Raw genomic sequence first — 21,305 nt, forward strand, 5'->3', positions numbered from 1 at the left:
ACAAAAAACAAAAGTCATACACATATTCCTCTCCAGTAAGAACATGCTGAATCTAGAACCACATTACAAGAATAATTCAACATTTTGGTAAATACAATTATTTACTTTCTTGCTAAGCTAACTAGAATTGCTGGTTGCTTCATCTCTGCTGTACAGACATGAGATCGATCTTCTCATCCAACTTGGCAAGAAAACTAATAACACTCTATTCTCAAACAAATTAACTATTCCATTAAATGTAGTGAATGTATAAACTGATATTGCAGAAGTAAGGACTTACGATGCAGTGAGTGTAGAGTTGAGGACAAGAGTGGTGCGTATCCTATACAGCTGCGCTAGCGTCAGCTTCTTGTGATGCTGGGCCGGTGATTTCTTCTTTTTAAGTGACAACTCCCCCGAATCACCGGTGGACTCGTTTTTCCTTTCTACGCAGGCAGGTGGAGCCGTTTCCCCGTCTGAGCTGTTGCTTTGGGACTCGTCGCCCTCACGTTGTCCGGCGGGCGCTGCGTTGCCGTGCTTGGCCTCCGCCCTCCTCAGGGTGGCGCAGAGTTTGTCAGAGGGCACGCCCAAGCAGTCATCAGACCGGTGAAGGTCACTGGAAAACTGCTCCAAGCAGGTTTTGCCTAACTCGGTCAGGCTCTTGCTGTGTGCCAGCGGTGATGTGTCCATGTTCCTACATTGTGTTTGGTCCTGCGCCTTGGCGCTGTGTGTGTGTGTGTAGGATACAGGGATTTTACCATGGAGGCGCTGCAGCAGATTGTCCTCAGAGCGGGATAAGGCCAGAGTGGAAAACCTCTGGAGGCAGTGGAGTCGTGACTGAACATGAGGCCGTCGGCGAGGTTTAGACGACTGGATTACTGACAGCTGGGACCCCAGTGAGGCAGAATCCTCCTCATCCTTCTCTTCTTCTTCCTCCTCCTCCTCCTCCTCCTCCTCCTCCTCGAATACTGCTGACTCCTGCTCAGTGGAGTCGGCCTCCCGGTCTCCCTCTTCCTCCTCTCCTTCACTTTGGCCCGGTTGAGGCTGAAGCTCTCTGATGAGGGATTCAGGAGAGAGGGTACCATAGGCGCTGTCCATGGAGAGGGAGCGACACTGAGGGTCTATCTCCTTGCCGCCAGGCCCCGTCTCCTGATTATGCTCAGAATAAACACTGGAGTGAGCTCTGTGGGGGCTCTTGGAATGCGACTGCTGGACCTCAGACATGAGCGCCACATCAGAGTCTTTTTTACTGGTTCCCTGGAGGTTCATGTTTGGGGAAGGAAGCTCTTGGTGTTCGCCCGGTTCATCAATGTCCATCACTGACAGGGTCTCAGTAGAGCCATCGGATTGACTGAAAGGAAAGTTTTGGTGGGTTTAGTGGATAGTTAAGACCCAAATGCACGCTTTTGGTGTCAAGTTCAGCCATTTAAAACTAAGTTACGGTGTACTTCAAAATGTGCACGGTAGACGCCTTTAGTCTTACAAAGGCGTCTACAATTACTACTATAACACTACTACAAACATTACAACTACTATGTAAGTGAATATAAAATGTGTTGAGTTGAAGACTGCCATACCTTGAGTTCTGCTGCTCTTTGTGCCGGAGGCATGGGGAACTTGTGGTAGAGTTGCTGCTCTCATCTTCCTCATCTTCTTCTTCACCCTCTGTACATCTCTTCATTCTGTTCTGCTGCCGGAGGACCTCCTCCGTGCGAAGCCTCTGGAGCTGATTCTGCAGAGTAATACAGGCACATTAAGTATGCAAACACCACAACATTGTGTTTGTAAATCTTATTTCCCAAATAAAATATGAACTGCCTCTCCAACCTGGACATTGCAGATTGCATCGATCCAGCTTCGCCCCTGGGTGGCGCTGTTGGCTTGGAAAGTGTAGGCTGCCACTGCACTTTTGAACTCGTTGAGGTAGATGAGGATGAATGAGCCTACACAGACAAAAAGCAACAAAGAATAAATAAAAATCAGCATTATTTGGAAAAATGTTGGCGGTAATTTTTCAGTTTTATGTCTGCTCGTTGAATCCCAGGAACAGTTAATAATCATAGATCAGTGGTCTCCAGTGGAGGAATGAAACTAAGTGCATTTACACATGTACTGTATGATGCATTGCCGTAGATTAAACCACCCAACAGGATGTAAGGCAGCAGTAAAATGAAACATACACATTAATGCAGCAGAAATATTAATCCAAAAACATCATTATAGAAAAACACAGACAGGGAACATTTAGCTACTTTTACTGAAATAAAGGATCTGAATCCTTCTTCTACCGCTTGTGGTCTCTGAGTTCTACATTATTATAGCTTCATGTTGACACTAACACCATTCAACCATTGATCTAATTTATCAAGTGAAATCTTAAATGTTTTCTGCTTACTTACTGGTTATACTATGAAACAAGTAAAATCTTTACATTTCAGAACTGTTGTTTTTTTACTGACAAATTAGATCATATCTTTATTGAAATATGTCAAAAAAGTGTTTCAATTATGAATAATAAATGAATACGAGTTACATCCCAATATTCTTCTGAGCACTCACCAGGGTCTTTGAGTTCCTTACAGACGACATTGTGAATGAGGAGAGGCTGGCGGATGATTTTGACTTTCTCAACCCTTTTCCCTGGCTTGGTAATTAGCAGCAGGTCAGTGAACAGGACACAGTAGACTTCCATCTACAGAGGAGATAAACTCGTCTGAAAACTGGTCTGATGCAAACTCATTTATTTTGGTTCTAATAGGTCAAACATTTCATGTGAAATATGAGGCGACTGTGAAGCAAAATGAGAAACCAGTTGTTGAGTATAAAGACAGGAGGAGCTCATCATGCGAGTCAGTCTTACCCTGCTGTCTTTGCCCTCTTTCATCCTCAGAGCTCCCTCAAGATGCAGCTGTCGAGTCTCCTCCGGTGAAATTCCTCTCATGGGAGCCATGAGGTCGAAGCGGTTGTACTCCTTAAGCATCTGACAGGGGAAAGACAATAAGTTACAATAAGTTTCATACCTGACAGAGCTTTTTTTTTTTAAGATGTGGTAGGGCACTGCAGCCCTCAAATCGTTTCTTACCTTCTCCACTTCTTCACTGCTGCCCTCTACAGCCTCGTAGGAATCGATACGAGCAGAAATGGTGGCCAGCTTCTGTTGTTCCTGACGCTGTCGCATCTGAGACTCCACGCTGTTGATAAAACCCTCGACAGCAGCCACCTTGAGGGGGAAAAACACAGAAATACACTCAGACATGTTCTATCAGTGTAGATAAATAGAGCACCATATACATTGTATTTGTATAGCGCTTTTAGGTGGTAAAAACAGAAAGAATAGAAGCAATAACAATGTAAACAAGAGCGATTACACTGTAAAATACTGTACAAATACTCTGTTACTAAGTCCTGCATTGACCTTTTTAATGCTTTTAATGCTTTAATAAAGTAAAAGTACTCAATGTAGAAAAATGTCCCAATAGCATAGTTATCCCTCATTTTATTTGCTTTGTGCGTGTTGAATTTGTAAGCCTCTGTGTTACATGTCTTGTTAGTACTTGACTGTCTCCTGAATGATGATACTATGTATTTTAATATTCTCACTCTATTCATTGTTTGTGCACGCATTGTAAAGTGTTCATATTTTATAACCTTGTATATTTAATCTTATTTCTGTCTGCCTCTCGGGACTACAGATGAAAAATAGCCTCTTGGCTAACTCTGGCACATTTACAGAAATGTTTTTATTAATGTGCACTGTACCCTCATTAAATAAACCACAACAAAAAATGTGTTATACTATTATATGTACACACTACTCAGGAGTGTACTGTTGTAGTTGCAATGTACAGATAGTAAAGTACAAGTACCTCAGAATGTGTACATGAGTCCAGTACTTTATTAAATGTACGTAGTTGCTTTCCACCGCTGTCCTTACCATGCTGTTGACGATGTCCCGGGCCGACGGCTCATCCGTCTTCTTGAGAACGCTCTTCAGGAGGAGTGGATATTTGGTCAGCCTCTGGTGAGGCTTTGCCAACATGTCAGCCAGCTTCAGACGGTTACACTGCTTATGGGTTTCTGCCCACTGAATAGAGACACACAAACACAGTAAAGCAAATATTTAGAGGGCCGTAAATGTGAAGACAACTGAAGAGGAGTGTGTTGTGCAGCATCTGGGATTAGCTTCCAGGCAAGAGAGCTGAGAGGACTGACCGTGACGTAGGTCCTGAAGAGCTCATTGTCCCTGAGAAGCGTACGCATGTTCTCCATGCAGCCCTCCTCCTCCATGCAGTAACGGATGTAGGGCTGGAACCTGGAGCCGAACTGAACACACAGACAAACAAAGACATGCGTCAGAGATATTACAAACATCGACATGATGGAAAACATATTTACTTATGTCTCAGCCTAAAGCCAACACTGTATTATATTTTTATGGAATTAGTCATAAGATGCGAGTGTCCCGGTAGACCGGAACTAGAAAGGAATCGCATCTCCCTGCTGTTGAAAACGATACTATACCGGATTGTATTAGTACCGTAATTACGGTATACTTCCTTTTTCATGACATATTCACATGTTAAAAAACAAACAATAAAGACTATGATAAACATTTGGCTTTTGTAAACATACTCTATAATTAAGTAAGTTTGTGCATTTCAAAACTGTTTTAATGTTCTTCTAAAAAACAAGTTTATCAAAAGGAAAAAATAGAACTTTTTGCATTAATAAATGATACAGTTGTGGAAGAATTATTCAGATCCTTTAAGTAAAAGTAGCAAAGTACCACACACTCTAAAATGATCCATTTAAGGCCCTGCATTCAAAACTTTGACTCAAGTCAAATAAAAAAAAGCATTATAAGCAAAATGTACTGATATAAAAGTATCAAAGCTATATTGTTGTTTGGCTCGAAGAGATTAGATGTGCAGTATTATCATTTCACTCCCATTATTTATTGATGTCATCAGTTCTATTTTTGACTCGTCCGATAACTTTTTACTGCCTGCTATTGGTTCCATGAAATTGTTTTTATCCATACGACACAGCTTATAAACCAAAGTGTAACCTCACGGAAAATGTGGTCGAAGTCGGTTAGTTTGACTGAGACCTCCAGCTTGTTAAACGACGTATTAGCCACAAACTATGAAGTGCTTTGTATTAAAGTCCACAGGTGCACGCTTCCTTGATAACCTTTCTCTTGTGCTACCTGTGGAGATATTGGAACACAATGTGATTGCAACTGACCGTCCTGAAACCGTGGTAAAGGTCGGTGGGGTCGAGCAGAGCCCGGGCCTGCCTGGCCTTCTCCAGGACCGGCAGCATGACCTGGTTCCACAGGGACGTGTGGAGTCGGACAAGCTCATGGATGTTACTGAACATCTTGGCGGGCTCCACCTCTGTCAGCAGACCGCTTTCCTGCAGGTTCAGCAGCCCGCACAGGAACAGCTGCAGAAGGTGATAGGAAAGAAAAATGTGTCATCAGACACGATGCCGACAAAAACCCTTTAAAGCCAAAAGGTCATCACTTCACACATCACAGGTTAAATCTCTTGTACTCCGACTAGTGAGCAGTGATAAAGGACGGTGTCCATTCTTGAACCTAAACAAGAGCTTCATTGTGTGTCTATCTGTCTCTGTACAGAAAGTAGTTCATCTTACACAACAGCCAGACTTGTATCAGTAGTGCACTTACATCAGTGATGACTCGGAGTTTCTTTATGTAGGTTGCCTCGGTGTGAAGCAGCTCCCAAATCGCCTCCTGCTGGTGGAACTGTCGCCTCGTCAATGTCTGCACACAAACACAGATCATGTTATTAAATATAACTAATATAGTCACTGATTCTTCCCATTATTACATTACATTATTATTTCCGCCATTGTATTTAGAGAGCGTCACACATTTTGTGTGAGAATCTGTGTAACATGTCTGTCTGTAACATCTCACCTGTTAATATCACGGTAAAGTAAGTCAGAAATTGACAGTATACCAAAATCCCATCTACCAGAATGTTTGACCCCGTCTATAGTAAATACTGTGTATACAGTGATGCAGTGAGAGCAAAATATGTCATAAAGAGCCTTCTGCGTCTGCCACCCGCTGTGCTAATGGTGGGAACATCTCCCAATCATATACTCATACAAAAGGCCACAAAAGTTATTATACGTTTAAGAATGTGTAACATATTTTAAATATCATATCCCTGAAAGTAAGAGAACCCTATAAGATGTGGTCACATGGTATATTGCCACTACGATTTAAACTGGAAGACACAGAACTCATTGTATTCTCTGCTATCCTTTATGTCATTATTTCTGACAAAAATTGTTTAAAAAAAAAAAAGGTTCCAGATTTACACTTTGATTGGAATGGATATTTCTGGAATACTTCTTTAATAATGTTTTCGCTTGCTTGCTTACTTATGATTAATCATGATAGATAAAATCCTGATCAGACATATAATGTAATTTAACTGACATCAACTGAAGCATAAATGTAGCTTCTGTTTTGTTTGGGTTATGCTTTTTTTAAACGTGTATATTATGTTTATACTTGTATGTGAGGGATGTATCATGGAAATAAAATTATTTACTCATGATCTTAAACATGAGAATAACTTTTTCTTTTTTGACTTGATTGCTGACTTGTACTGTGAGTGTACGTACAGTAGGAGGGACTGTGTGGGCGCTAAGCAGTGATGTTGCTCGGTCTGGCCGGCCTGATTAGCCATGTACACATTAACAGGTGGAGGCGTCCGTGTTATCGTTTACATTGCCGTGTTCCTGACAGCAGAGTGATAGTAAATCGCTTTGAAAGCATCATTCTGGGGAAACGGTGCATCAGTGCAATTGTGAAGACACACGATGAAGGAAGTAAGAGTCAGATGCATACCGGGAAGCAGGATGCCAGTATGCACGTAGTAGTAATCAGCTGCCAGATAAGATATGTTTTATTTCAATTTAAGATTCATTGTAAAAAAACAAAAGGATTTAAAGAAATTGACTGTTTAATTAAATTAATGCTAATAGCCCTTTTAGTTATTAATGGTGAATCAGGTTGTACCAATTATATTATAATAACAGATAGATGGACAGACAGATATATTTAGATTTACAATCTCTGTGTGGCACAAAACCTTTTAAGTTTCATACAAAAGAGAACATAGGTCTTAAATCACCATTACCATTCATTCTTGCTTGATTGATTAATTGTTTTCCCCCCACAAGTGTGTCGACAGTCTGTTTTTCTTCATCCCCCACAACCCCCCGGCCCGTGTGTGCTGTACCTCCGAGTCGTCCAGTAACATCTGCCAGCTGTCCTCCATGGCCAGGTTGGTCTCCTCCTCCTCCTCCTCCCAGGAGTCCTGGTGGAAGGAGAGCTGCTGCGGCACCTTGGGAAGCCCGAACAACATGTAGGAGTGGAGCTTGCTCTGGAGCTGCTCCAGACGATCCGCCTCCTGTAATGAGACAGGGACGCTTTAGAAAACAAACCTAATTAGTTTGAACTAGGTTACCGGCATGACAGCGAAGAGAAGAGATGCAAAATGAACTGTCCATTTCTGTCCTTTGTGCGTCGATTTATTGTAATGTTCAAACTGTAAGCGAAGATGAGTCCCCAAATTAGCATATAAATCCTGTCCTGACTTGCGCCTTAATTCTTAAATCCAACAGTCGCTGCCATTCAGGCCATTGTTCAGTCTGGCAGGCCTTATGTAGTTATGAAAATGAGCTCTGGGCATTGAGACCACTCTTAACAATAGGAGGACTAGGGAGTGGGGGCAAAAACTGCAACATAGTGGGGGACGATGGACTAGTGGTTTGTGGGCCGTGACATTTTTTTTAAGTCCTTTCTCTATTGATTAATATAAAGACATTGCACAGCAGATTTAGGAGTAAAGTAATCAAAGATTCACGTTCCTTTTCATAGATTTGTGAAAGGAGGCACTGACAGTGGTTCATCCCTCCAAAATGGAAAGTGCAAGGGGTCCAGGTCCTGGTGGAGGATCTCTGGCCCTGAAGGGGTTAAGGGGGACGCTTGGGATGAATAGAGATGAGACGGGCAGTGACAGCTGACTGACAGATACTGTCTCTACATGACATCTGCTACTGTGCAAGATGTGACCTCAGGAGGGGAGAGACAAAGGGAACGTGTGGGCGTGTGTGCTTTATTAGAATGAAAGTTGATATTTATTGTTGAAAACCTCAGCCGTTAAAAGGATAAAGTTAAAAGGTTTGACGATTTGGGATTTTGCGTCAAATAGTTAGCCTTTGAGGTGCTGGAAGGTATTTTTTTTATCTTTGCACAGAACCGGGCTAACTGTTTCCTGTCGTTATGCTAAGCTAAGCGAGGAGTATCAATCTAACGTCCATGAAGTGAAACTATTCCTTTAAGCTTCTTTTTATGGGGAAGCTGAGTTTTTTTATTTGAAATCAGCGTTGTATAGAATTGAGAGAGGCTTTTCCTCCACCTACTCATTTCCAGAGGAAAGTATGTGAGCCAACAACACGAGACGGGAAATTACCTCACCAGAACTCGGGGGATATGACCTTCCGACCTCCTCCCACTGCTGCTTGCTACTGTTTTGTTTGCTTTTTAATGGTTTTTTTTCTGAGACATGTCTATGAAACAAGCTTTTGCAATTTCTGTTTTACAGCCAGGAGAAAGTGCAGCGCACATCAGTCTTATATTTCAACCTTTGTCCGATCAGCGTTACCTTGCCGAAGGGCCCCGCGGCGTTGGAGCTGAAGAAGCCGCTGAAGCGACTGGCAGCGCGGTTCTTCCAGCTGTCGGGACCGGCTCCGGGCAGAGAGCCACCAATCTGTCCCAGAGCTTCCGGCGTAGGAATATTCGTTTCTCCCAGGAACTCAGTCATGTTCTTCCTCCGTCGAGCCTGACCCTGTAAGGCAGAGAGCAAAAAAAGAACAATTAAAGGACGCAAAAAAAAAACTGAAAATGAAAGAAGGCAGACTGGCAGCAGGAATTTTGTCACCTCAAGGGCAAAGACAAAAGTTTCCAGTCTGATGGCTGGAAAGAGACAATGAAGGAAAGAGAAATATACAAAGACAGGATCAACAGGAAATCAGAGGGGGAATTCTGTGCATGGGATGACATCAGCAGGACCGTTAAAGCTATCCTAATGATCAGACACAAACAGGAGAGGGAAGGACTGCCACTTCCTCGCCGTGAAAACTCATTACATCACAAGTCGCGGGCGGGAGGTTGTTCCATAAGGACAGACTAGTCTGGCCATTGTTCCCGCTCCATTGTTACCCTGTCAGCAGGCCCTGCCATGGACTCTCATTCATGCAATCTCTGTCCACTTTACGAGCCCCAGCAAAGCAAACAAACAGGGGCCACCTCAGTATCTGAGGAAGCAGTTGTTTTTGCCGTTAGAGTGAGGAATCTGCTGGTGAGGAGTCGGCGAGATTCAGGCCACTGACCCCCCTTCAAAACACAGTGACAAGGAACTTACATTCCAGGACACTGACACTACCGCTAAAACTGAACCGGCCATTCCAACCAAATTCTTTTACTGATCAACCCCCACTCCCCCCACCACCGCCACACACGCACACAAACACTATGCCATGAAACACGTATGTTCAAAGCTTCTATGCTGCTGGGTATCACAGACACAAGCTTGTAGGTTTGGTTTCAAAAATGGTCCCAAAAAAACTAAAATATATATCAGTAGTGAAAATAACAGAATGAGAAAGGCTCCAGGGTTTTCCAAACAAGTGCTCCACTGATTTAGCGTTGCACTCCAAGAACATTGAAGGACTTGTGATGATGGATAGTTTCAAACAAGAAGTATCAAAACAAATTCAGTTTTTCATTCCAAAGGCCAATGTAGCCCTCAGGCGAATATTGACTGAACAAAAATATAGATGGGATTAATTTCAACCCAAAAAACATAAAGGAGAGGAGTTTGCTGCCATCTAAATGTAGTTATTAAGATAGAAAGAAAACTGTTTATAGAGGGTAAAAATCACGAATAAGAAAATCAAACTAAAACTCACAGGCAGTCAAACTTTGATTAAAGAGACACACTATGAATACCCAGTCTGGATAAACTTCTGAGGTTACACATCCCAGCTCCTAGAAGTAAACAACTTCCATTACACTTCAGATAAAGACTTATCAAAGTATATAAGTTTGTGGCATGTATATGTAACACAGTGAAATGTAAACATTATGAATAGCAAATTGTTCTTCATTGCACAAGTTCCCATTTCAGGAAGAACATGCCCAGACCTTTGTGAAACCACTTAACTAAAGTAAAAGCATACAAAGGGCCTATGCAGAGTTGCATAACAAGATTGTAAATCTGAGTGGGGGGTCCTAAAGGTTTTCAGCTTAAAGTCCTTTTATTTATTTATTTTAGTAATGATGACCAAAGAGGAGAGTGACTTAACTGCAAATAGCTGGCTTTAAAACAAAAACTAGCACGAAAGGAGAAATGAAAAACAAATTGAAAGGCTCAGAAGTCCAAGGAAAACAAGCTTGGACCCATTTAGGGAATCTTTTTTGGGGGGGGGAATCTGGTCCAACTGGCCAAACACAGGTGTCAAGAAGTGATCGGTCTGCATGGACCAACGGGGACAGACTGAGACCTGGTGAGGTTCATCCGAGTTCAAGGGACTCAGCCCTTGAAATTTAAAACAGACATCAGTTTTTCTATACGGTATTTTTAGCATCACCATGAATACAATTCTGACAAACTTAAATATAAGTCTATATATTCTGCAGTTGCGAATAACAAAAACAATCATCTCGATTATCAATTTAACGAGAAACCAGTTTCTCAAAACACAACGACAAGCCCAGGAAGTCGACAATAAAATGAGGATGCAGGGATAGAAGCCCCCAACAGTTTCCCACCACAGTAACAGTGCTCACCATTGAAACCAGAGGCATGTCAAAAGTAACAAAAACCATCCTAATCCTCCAATTGGATTCATGGATCGCAGTCCATTCTGGAACCAGCTGCTGCTCTCTCTCAACTTCTAGCCTCCTCTGTCTCTCTCCACATCCACCGTGAAAACACACATCCACACCGTCCGGACTTCTGGCGCTGAATCAGTCCCGAGAAGCTGAGTGACAACTATGAACACCGCCACGGTATTATTTCCCCCCACCAAGAAGCTGGTGTTGAACTTCGTTCGATCTTGGAGTGCCTCGTTCCAGCTGACGGGGTCCGGGGTTTAGGGTGTCTGGCTGTCGCGTCCTGCCGTGCCCGACAGAAGCTCCTCTTTGAACCGGGACGTATCTCTGTCCTGTCCTGCTGGCCAAACAGTCAGTGGTTGCATTTCATATAGACACTGGCCTGAAGTCATAGCAACCAGGAGGATCCTGCCTCATTGTGTGGGGCAGGAAAGAGGAGGCAGGGCCGGGAAAAAAGAAAAAAAAAGCAAGGCTGATCTGAATATTTGGAGGCGGAGTCAGGGAGCTCCCTCATCCAAACACACATCCTGGTGCTCTTTAGGTCTGTCTCAACAACTGACCACTCATTACTTATGCAAGATTAGCTTTCCATCCAAGCTACTGCCTGAATAAAATCAAGCTAATTACAGGGTGACTGTAAGCAGATGGGACGCTTCATTCTTTACTTGTATTTGTATTTTGGGCCACTAATCTTTGTGCTATCTCAAATCACTGTTGTGCCCGGAGACCTTCGAACAATGCCACGCTAACTGGCCAAAACAAGGAACAAGAAATGCCCCGGTAATGACCGAAGGGGAAATTCCCTTTGTTTACTTGCATGTTTCAGCACATTTAATAAGCTAAGATAAGGAAAAGGCCAGCACCTCCTTTAGGACTTTGAAACCATTCAGTCAATCGACAGAAAATTCATCTGCAACCATTTTGCATAGACTAAACAAAAAAAAAAGAAAAATTGGAAAAAATATTAAAATTAATGAACAAAGAAAATTATTGTTTTTGACGCAATAAAACACTAGCAGAATGAATCAGAGACAATTATATTTCTGGAGGTAATAAACTATTTACATCAGCCGAAGCAAATACATCCTCATAGTAAACATTGAGCCGCTCTGCTTCGTGTCGGCCAAACTAATTATGTTTACAAGGTTTCCCTTGTGCCTCCTGTGTAAACACGTCAGTCAGGACAGAGGGCAGCCTCATCCGGAGCCCTTTATTTGACAAAGCTACTCGCTGTGGGGACTGCGACTCGTGCACTGGGTCCCGTTGGGGCCAGTCACGTTAACGATATCAAGCCCTGTGTCCCCTCACAGCCTTATCTTATCAGAGTGGCTTGTAGCATTAACCTTGGGCGGGAAATGAGAAAATCTTTAAATGGGAAGGGATTGTATTAAAATAAGTGGTGACAAAGAAAGAGCAAAGAAACCCCCCTCCTCTCCTCTTCTCTTTCTGCCCTATGCTACTGCCTTTATGTTAGTCAACTGATAACAACTCCCCTTGATCAGGTGGGTTGATTAACGATGAGAAAACAGCGCGACACTGACCTTTCCTGAGGGCCTGGACACACACACCAACACAAGGTGCAAACACACAGACACGCACACACCAACACAAGGTGCAAACACACACAGACACACACACACACACACACACGTCCATAACCAGGAAATAAAAAACTAAAATAAACCCCCGGTGGTCACCACATGCTGCACGTTTCAAGGCTGTTTCAGATCCAATAAGGAAGACCTGAAGCAATAGTGACACAAAAACAAGCTTCCAGTCTGAGGTGAGAGATGTGAGTTGTAAATAAATGAATGAGGTCCCAGGCACCATCACACTTCACCTTATTTACAAACAGACACATTTTGCATTTAGCAGATGATTCATGAAAACGCACAAGGGATAACGGTTAAACCTTTTTCTGCCCGACATTAAATTGGGACAAATAACTGTTTAAGCTTGTGAATCAAGCTTAAATACATGCAACTGATGGGTATTTTCATAAGGGATAGTTTTGCTTAAATCAATTAGTATGTAAAAGGTCAGAAAATAGTGAAAAAACATCTGTTATCATTTCCCACAGCGCAAGATAACGTATTCAGATGTATTCAATCCAAAACCCCAATATGTTCACTTTTCTTTCTCATGTATGACATAGAAAAGCCTCATATATGACAAGCTAGAACACAAAAATGCTTACTTTTGCTTAAAAAAAACTACTATTATATAAAAACACAAATATTAATCAAAATAACAAATAATTATTCAATCGCCTAATTTCTGCAGCTCTAAAATGTGTGATTGCCATTGCCAACAGAAGCAGCGAGTAACTTTATTGAAGCGTCGACATCCTCTGAGCGCTGCACACAGATGTGTCAGCAAACGTCTCACCTGACAGTCGTCCGCGGTTGGTTTCGTGTCAGTAGGAAGTGACTGAGTAATCTCTGAGTCCACATGCAGCACATCCCAGCTGTGCCAGGATGTCAAACGACCAAAACGAACCATGTTTCCCCCAAAAAAGTCCCCAAACCCTCTAAGGTCTGAGTAAACAAAAGTAAAAGCACACAGGCAATTCCAAAAGTCAAGAAGAATCCATTTCCAGGAAATCACAAACCAGACAACACAATCCAGACCGAGCAGAGAGAAGCATTGCATCTACTTCACTGCCTGATCCTGCTGGTACTGTGCACCGCGGGCAAACGGTCACACACACACACACACACACAACCATCATAAAAGGTGTGTGTTCACCCTGAAGTAATCTCCACCTTTAGGTTCAGGTGAAGTTATTTGTCTTCCCACACACACCTTTCTAGCACGCACACACACACACACACACACACACACACCTCAGCTTTCTGTAGCTCCTCCCACACCATATGGATTATAAATAATAGTCTCCGAGCACCTAATTATCTTAATTAAAGTGTGTTTCGAAAAACACATGAGTCATCTTAACTGGACAAGCTGGATTCAGCAATTAAGTAATGCAACACACGACTTGTTCCTTATTATGATTTATAAATAAATGGCAATGCAATATAATTTAGGGACATGAATCATTTTTGCATGAACAATTATTCTGTTGATGTTTTTTTAGTTCATTAATTAACTATAAGAAAATTGTGAAAAGTCATGTTTAGTATTTGCGGCAATTGATTAATTGACAGCTTTATTATACAAAAATGTATCTATTTTGTACATCATATACAAACATATGAGTCATGTATACTGTAATATGGTATACCTCATATGTATACAAACTAGCACTGATAAATTAAACTGCATGCACACTTGAAACTAAGCAAACTCTGAAGTCTCATATTTGTGTCAAACGCCGTATCAACTCATTCACAGGCACTTCGCACTCTATTAACAAACTATACTGCCTGTTGTGTGGAACACCTCGTGTTTCAGTTCAATGACGCCCCATGTGACCACGTTGATTCAACCATTGTCATTGAAAGTGGCTCTGTGTTAATCGACAATTGACCCCATTGTAAGCCATCGGAGAGGCCAGACAGTGAGAGGAGAGAGGAGGCTGCTGGATCCGATAGCTCGGCGGAGGAACAATCCCCACATTACCATCTACAGTTGTGTAACGCAGATGCGGGAAAACACATTCTGCATGATTCAGATTGAAGAAGAGGAAATAAATGACAATTGTCCCTGCCAAACGTGACTAACAATAACAAGCTGGCACTCCTTTCATTGTCTCACAAGCTGAAATGTTGGCTTTCTACATCATCACTGTGTCTTCAGCCCTGAAAGCTGGTTAGAGCCTTTGCCAGTGAGTTTATTTGGCACAGTCCTCGTCTATTATGAAACAACACCTCTACCTCTTCAGTCTATGACATAAGAAACTCCTCCACACCCCCAAGGCAAAGCCGGGAGTCTCGGCTTCTTTTCCAAACAACAGTGGGGTTGCAACTAATGATCATCTTTATTAGTGATTCACCTAATAAAATATAGCCCAGAATATCCTGATCAGGAAAAAAGACTAAGAGAAGCAGAAAAGGCTTGTATCTTATTGCGATTTATCAATTCAGGAAGTACTGACAAAAAGCCCACGTTTTCACAATCAAAATATTCAGTTTACTTTCACGTAACTCAAAGAAAAGCAGCACATCTTCACACTTTCAGAAGTTGAAAATAAAATAATGTTGATTGACCAACTCATCTGTAATGAAGCAAAAATTATACAAATTAGAATAGCATTTTCAGTGAGGATAAGACATCTGAGTTTCAGTAACAAGTCGATGTTTGGGTCACCTGTCTGATGTTTAAAGGATGACGTATTCAAGAGCATTGAATAGATTCTATCAATCACTTTAACACACTTTTCCATAAAATCCTATTCATTTTCATTTTTAAATAACGCACCGAGACACATTTCAGTACCACACATGTATTGAGGTTTAACATTGGGTATTTAAGGGTTTTCCTGCTGTGATGGAGGAGTGCCTGAAAACTGACACATATGGAGGACCCATTATCTGACATTAACTCCTTGGGAAACCCCAAGCCCAAACCCTCAGACTGCAAACTGTAATGTGATCCTGGTCAATCTCTGGATCAACTAATCGGACTTGAAGTTAAAACACATTACCCTGTTGCATGGGTTTTAGGATGTTTAACTTGATTAGGAGACAGAGCTGCAGGGTTGACTCGCAACTTCAGTGTTGCTTTCAGCATTAAATGGCAACTAATGTCTGACAGAGAGCGAGGATCAATGTACTGTATTATGTGCTGACTGAACATCACAAGGTCCCAGACTGAGTTATCTTTATGACGACTGTAAAACTTGCAGTTTCTGTTCTCAGGAAAAGGGAAGGCAAGCAAGTGCCTGAACTGTGTGGTTTCCCAAAAGCTGCTGCGATACTCCAACATTAATGCAGATATTTTGTAAGTCCCATGTGTAAAAGGTTTTATTTTTGCTCCAACCTGACGTCATATTTCTCTGAATATGGAGCAAAAACCTCGAGAACTCTAACCCTGGGGATAAATTACTTCAACATACCAAACCGGTCAAATGAGTCCCAGCCAATACAGCGTATTCAAGACAGTTTCCAATAAATGAACGCTGCAGTAAGACACGACTACTGGGTGGATGTGGATCTCGTCCACTCAACAATGTACAATACAGGATGTTGAATGTTGTCTTTGATGTTATAAATGTGTTTTTCCAATCACCCACTGGGCTATGCAGGTTCAAAGTTGAACCTGTTTTAGATCCGTTGATACACTGCTGATATTGTAAGGGGGTAGCGGTGCTTTGTGGGAACTATCAGCAAGGTTGGAATGTGTCCTCGACCAATCGGAGAGCCGGGCCCAGGCTCCCCGTTGTAAAATAATCAATCTGGATCATCAAAGCTCTCTGCAGCCTATCACAATGCTGCCAGAGCCTATAAAATGTAGCATGCACGCAATAATAAACTTGATTGAAATACCCCCATTTAAAAGGAAAGAGTAACTGGACAGAAAAGGACAGGACTTGGCTGCGTTTCCTCTGAAGCCTGGCACAAGCCACTGCCATGACCGGCACTGGATCCGGTCACCAGGCAAATATCTGAACTTCTTTGAGCAAAGGCCTCGATTCCATAAAAAGCAGGCACGCATGTTCTTTATGGCGAGGGCCAAAGCTGCTGCCATGGAAACTCAAAGACCGCAGTCAGTGCCCACATGTCCAAGTAGAGCTTTTGTCCTCCAAATAGCTTTCATAAAATATGGGCTGGCACCCAACACGGATCACAGGGTTTCTGCTGTTGAGTCTGTTAAAGACAAAAGTATCCAATAGACTTCAGTGAGCTCGGGCTCTACGGCAGGAGACTCTCATGCGGGTCCAAGATGGAGATAATTTATGAGTCACTCATACCAAATAGCTTCACAAAGACAGAGGAATGAGAAATGTAGGGCTGCAACTCACAATGATTTTCATTTTCTGAATATTTTCACTATTAACCAATCAATTATTTGTTTTATAAATATCAGAAAATAGTGCCAAATTCCAAGAGCCCAAGTTGACATATTCAAATAGCTTGTTTTGCCCAACCACCAGAAAAAACTCCACCAGCCAATATATTCATATTTTTTCTTTTATCATAAAAGACAGCAAACACTGACTCTCGATTGCACAAAGTAATAGAAAAATAATACCATCTGCATTTATATTGGTTGCCTATAAGGCTCGCTTTCACTTTGTCATTCTGTCTGCCACCGGGTCGTGAACTTCTGGGAAAATGAAGGCTTATTTTACAGCACAAAGGAAGAAGATATAGCTTACGCCTATACTTATGAAGGTAATAAAATAACAACACGGAGGCTCTGGAGTCTGAACCAAGACAGCAATCTCTTTATTGCCTCCCACTCGCTTAACAGCAGCACATGACAGCTATAAAGTTATCTGTCGCCACTTTATGAGATAAACATACCCTCTCCTTTGAACAATAATTTGTGTCTGATGTGCATTTTTCCACAAACTATTTAAAATACCTTAAATTGCATCGACTCCTCCTCCCTCATTGAAAACTCCAGAATCTATAAAAATGCCAAAAATGTTAAATACAAAAGCCTGACTACTGGATACAGCATGTCTCCTCCTTTTACAAAAATGTTAATTCTCACTGTGTGTGGCCTTTAAGTTCCTACATCACACATCATGTTTGGCTGCTTTGGAGCATTAGCGTAAAAACAATTTGAATGTGAAAAAAATCCATCAAGCATCAAACTGACATTCACTCTGCCAACTAATCGATGAATTAACCGATTGCTTTATCTCTACCGAGATGTCCTTTCTAACTGCATATAGCGACACTTCACAGTGAAACGGTGCAGTCAGAGACACATTTTGCCAGAAATCCAACAGACTTTCATTCGAACACAGCACTGCCCCCCTGAGGACGGCGCTCATCACAACAATTCATCTCAGCAACTTAAGGTCAGATACTGTACGATTAAAACTCTGCTTTGTGTTTATGTCTCCGCTTAATGACTAATGTTAGTGACTTGCCACCACAGATGGAAGGAAAATGCTTTAACCGCGCCTCTACCTGTTTACCTGCCCAAAGCGATGATGACATCAAGTCTGTCTACACAGTGTGAGCACACACACACACAATCAAACTCACCTGTAAGTGGGTCTAGACTTTCTTACCTTAAGGGTGTTCAACAACCAATGACTTGTTTCATGCACGTAATATAGCTTAAGCTCAAAGCCTGAACGAACGCCCAACTCAGAGAAGGAGAACACACACTCGCAGTTTAGTACAGCGTATCAGAAAGGGGCAAAGAGATTGGTACGGATCGATCCAGATCACATCCTGGGTCCATGAATGTTCTTAGTGCTGCAATATTTGCATCTCTACAGCTGTTGTCTGCATGCACATAGTGGTCACCTCTTTACTTCACAGAATTAATTAAATAAACATTTGTTATATGCATTAAAACACTTTCTTGTGTTTAAAACATGCATGAAATTTTAAAAAAAAATTAACAGTTTTTTTTAAAGCTGGAAATGAAAATCTAATCACTTAAGCAATCATGACATGTCTCACTTACATGATAGTACATTATCTGCATTTAACAATAAAATGATTGCTATTATCTGTATTGATAGCGGTGATCCTGGCTCTGGTATTACTTTGTATCCCATCCAGATTAAATTCTGTGGTGTAATCCTCCTCCTAATGCATGTTTAAACACAATGATGAATAACTAATGTTCATTCAGTGTAAACTAAAGAGGTATTGATTGCATGCATGCACACAAGAGCAGCAGATCAAATCAAGCAATATGTTCTGCTCAATTATCCTCTAAAAAGCAACTGTCCAATCATAGCTGAGCAAACATAAGTGATTTAGGACTGTGGTCGTAGCAGATAATAAAAGTGGAGAAAACAAATGATATATAGAAATGGATTGTTGAAATTGTTGATGGATCAAGATTAATCAATCGTTTTATAACTGCATTCCAGCCCTCTGAATCAAATCATGAGGTCAGCCAGAAAAAATAAGCATATTTTTTCCTGAATTCAAGGGCTTCAAACTTGTCCCATGTCACAGAGCCACAACATGAACCCGATGACTGTCTGCCCTGTTTCCATGCTACATGCTTGGCAGCCTCGGGGATCAGGATCCTGCAGGCCTCAGCCAGCCTCAGCGTCCCTCATCAGTAACAAAACAACCACTTCCTGTAGCTGCAGGAAGTGCTGAAGTGCCACATAGTGTTCCTAAGTTGAGCCGTCATCATCATCATCATCATCATCTGAGACTCACGGTAGGGCAAAGCAAATATGTTTGACCAAATACCTCAATTTATATTGAGATGTGAAGATTTTGCAAAAATATTTACACAATGAGAGTTTTGATAAATAATCATCAGTAATGTGAATGTTCTGACTAAGTGGGTAAAGACAAATAATAGAACAGCTAGATCTGTCTGGTAAGTAAAAAAAAAATGACATCACAGGAAAACAACCCTCGTGCCATATTACAATATCCAAAATCTAAGAGGATATCTAGTTCATACTCTGTATAGATAAAATATCGATATATATTGCCCAGCCCTAACTCAAGTGTTCAGTCAGCAGTAACTGGCAGGCAGACATGTACATACACATAGTGTGCACTCAAAGACACACACAGCTGGAAGAAGATTGACACGGAAATCCAAAAATACATTCCCAGGGTTCTGTTGGGCAGATAAAGGTAATACAATACGATGAGGTCATGGCGGGATTACCATGAGATACTGGGCCCAAAGCATCATGGGACTGAAGCAAGAAGAGGGAGGTTGTGAAGTAAAGGAAAATAGCAAAGGGTGTGGCAAAACAGTGTCACTGGGTGTGTGCATGTTTGTGTGAGGTTTAAAGTGGTGATGTATTTTGGCTTGACGAGTCAGAGACACGTATGAGCTTGAGCGGCACGTAAAACATATCTATTATTATTATTATTATATATTATCCTGTTCGGCCAGATGCAACTCACCAACAGATCCACGGTTTCTTTGCGTCCCAGAGATGCATGCTCCACCCTCTCGCTGGCTGGCGTGAGGATGTAGGGGCTCTGACCGCCAGAGGGCTTCATGTTGGGCAGACTGAGCGACCGCAAGTCCTTCACACCCTGCTCCACCTTCAGCTCATCGCCTAGCCGTGCTGGATAAAAATAAAAAAAAACACAAGGAAGTTGAGCAGTCTAGGAAAGGGAAACCTGTAAAACCTTCAGACCATTATTTATTTATGATATGTATGATTTATCACCATGCTCAAAATGTCAAAGTAGCAGGCATGCCGTTTTTTATTTAAGTTAAATCCTGAAACGGGCTCTAATAGAGGATAATAGTACAATTCATATAGATATCAAACACTCGTTATAGAACCGTTGACACTTCTCCTCTCCCTCCCCCCCCCTCCGCAAATATAGAGCAACATTATTATTCATTCTGAGCTATGTTTCTGGCCACAAAAATTAAAGTCCAATATTAATTATCTTTTAGCTGTTTTTGGTCTCTATCAACTCCTGAGGAAAATATTTTTAGCTGCTTAATGCTCCACTGTGTTCCTTAGATAATTGCCAACCTTGTTTGTATACTCTTAGTGGCTGGAAATGGTTTATTTCTTAAGAATCTTTTCTTAGAAAACAATCATTTTAGAGCACTACGAGTGAACAAAAGCATTTAGTCGCTGGAAAACGAAAGGACTAATGATAATGAGCTGATTAACCGCAATCATTAGCATCCTGTAGCTGAAGGGAAGTCTAGAGTCAGGTGATGATTATCTGTGGCATCATCACAACAAACATCATCTTTCAAATACAAATACTTATGTGATCAAAATACTGATTATAGCCGCATTACTATTTGATAAACCTAAGTGAAAAAATAGAGACGTAACTCCAGGTGCAGAACAATCCAGATTCTCAGTGGTTGATTTAATGAAAACCTCTTAACCACGAGCCTGAACAGCTGTGGACTTGAGTTTCAGGCTACATGTAACTCCAGATTGTGGTCTAGAGCTGCTCGTCGGGAGGGTGACAATTTCAAAAGAATAGCAATTAGTCATGGCATAGGAGCTCTTTTATGGAAGGCCTGAATGGGCCTTTGATCCTGAAACTGCAGCAAGGGGTGACTGCAGTGATCGCAGAACAGAGGCTCTAGTCCCAGTTTCCACAGAAGCATTATGGAGGGAAAAAGCTGGCAGAATCATCAAGCTGCCAAGATGTTAATGATGTTAGATTCATGGAAATCCTCATCACACTTCTGGATACAGATCGAGTAGAACAGCAACATTGTTTCCCTTGTAGTCCTGATGACTTCTAAGGAAACAGTCCACTCCTTTTCCCTCCCCGCCAGAATCAAGGGTGTGAGAGGAAACCGCCGGCCGCCATCT

At 41.8% G+C, this 21,305-nt stretch overlaps 1 protein-coding gene across 1 annotated transcript in view; it reads right to left on the reverse strand.

Moving 5' to 3' along the window:
- Positions 1–276: 276 nt before the first annotated feature.
- plekhg5b (pleckstrin homology domain containing, family G (with RhoGef domain) member 5b) overlaps positions 277–21,305 on the reverse strand; it is a gene marked incomplete at both ends in the record, with an annotated part of 52,499 nt that continues 31,470 nt past the window's right edge. The window contains 13 exons of the mRNA XM_079226372.1: positions 277–1,330; positions 1,557–1,711; positions 1,807–1,922; positions 2,539–2,671; positions 2,840–2,959; positions 3,062–3,199; positions 3,914–4,063; positions 4,192–4,302; positions 5,227–5,427; positions 5,675–5,770; positions 7,266–7,436; positions 8,694–8,876; positions 19,906–20,072. Coding sequence (XP_079082498.1) covers positions 277–1,330; positions 1,557–1,711; positions 1,807–1,922; positions 2,539–2,671; positions 2,840–2,959; positions 3,062–3,199; positions 3,914–4,063; positions 4,192–4,302; positions 5,227–5,427; positions 5,675–5,770; positions 7,266–7,436; positions 8,694–8,876; positions 19,906–20,072 — 2,795 coding nt within the window. The remainder of the gene's footprint in view (positions 1,331–1,556; positions 1,712–1,806; positions 1,923–2,538; positions 2,672–2,839; positions 2,960–3,061; positions 3,200–3,913; positions 4,064–4,191; positions 4,303–5,226; positions 5,428–5,674; positions 5,771–7,265; positions 7,437–8,693; positions 8,877–19,905; positions 20,073–21,305) is intronic.

The sequence above is a fragment of the Taurulus bubalis genome (assembly GCF_910589615.1).
Source record: "Taurulus bubalis genome assembly, chromosome: 11".
In the NCBI taxonomy this organism is placed as follows: domain Eukaryota; kingdom Metazoa; phylum Chordata; class Actinopteri; order Perciformes; family Cottidae; genus Taurulus; species Taurulus bubalis.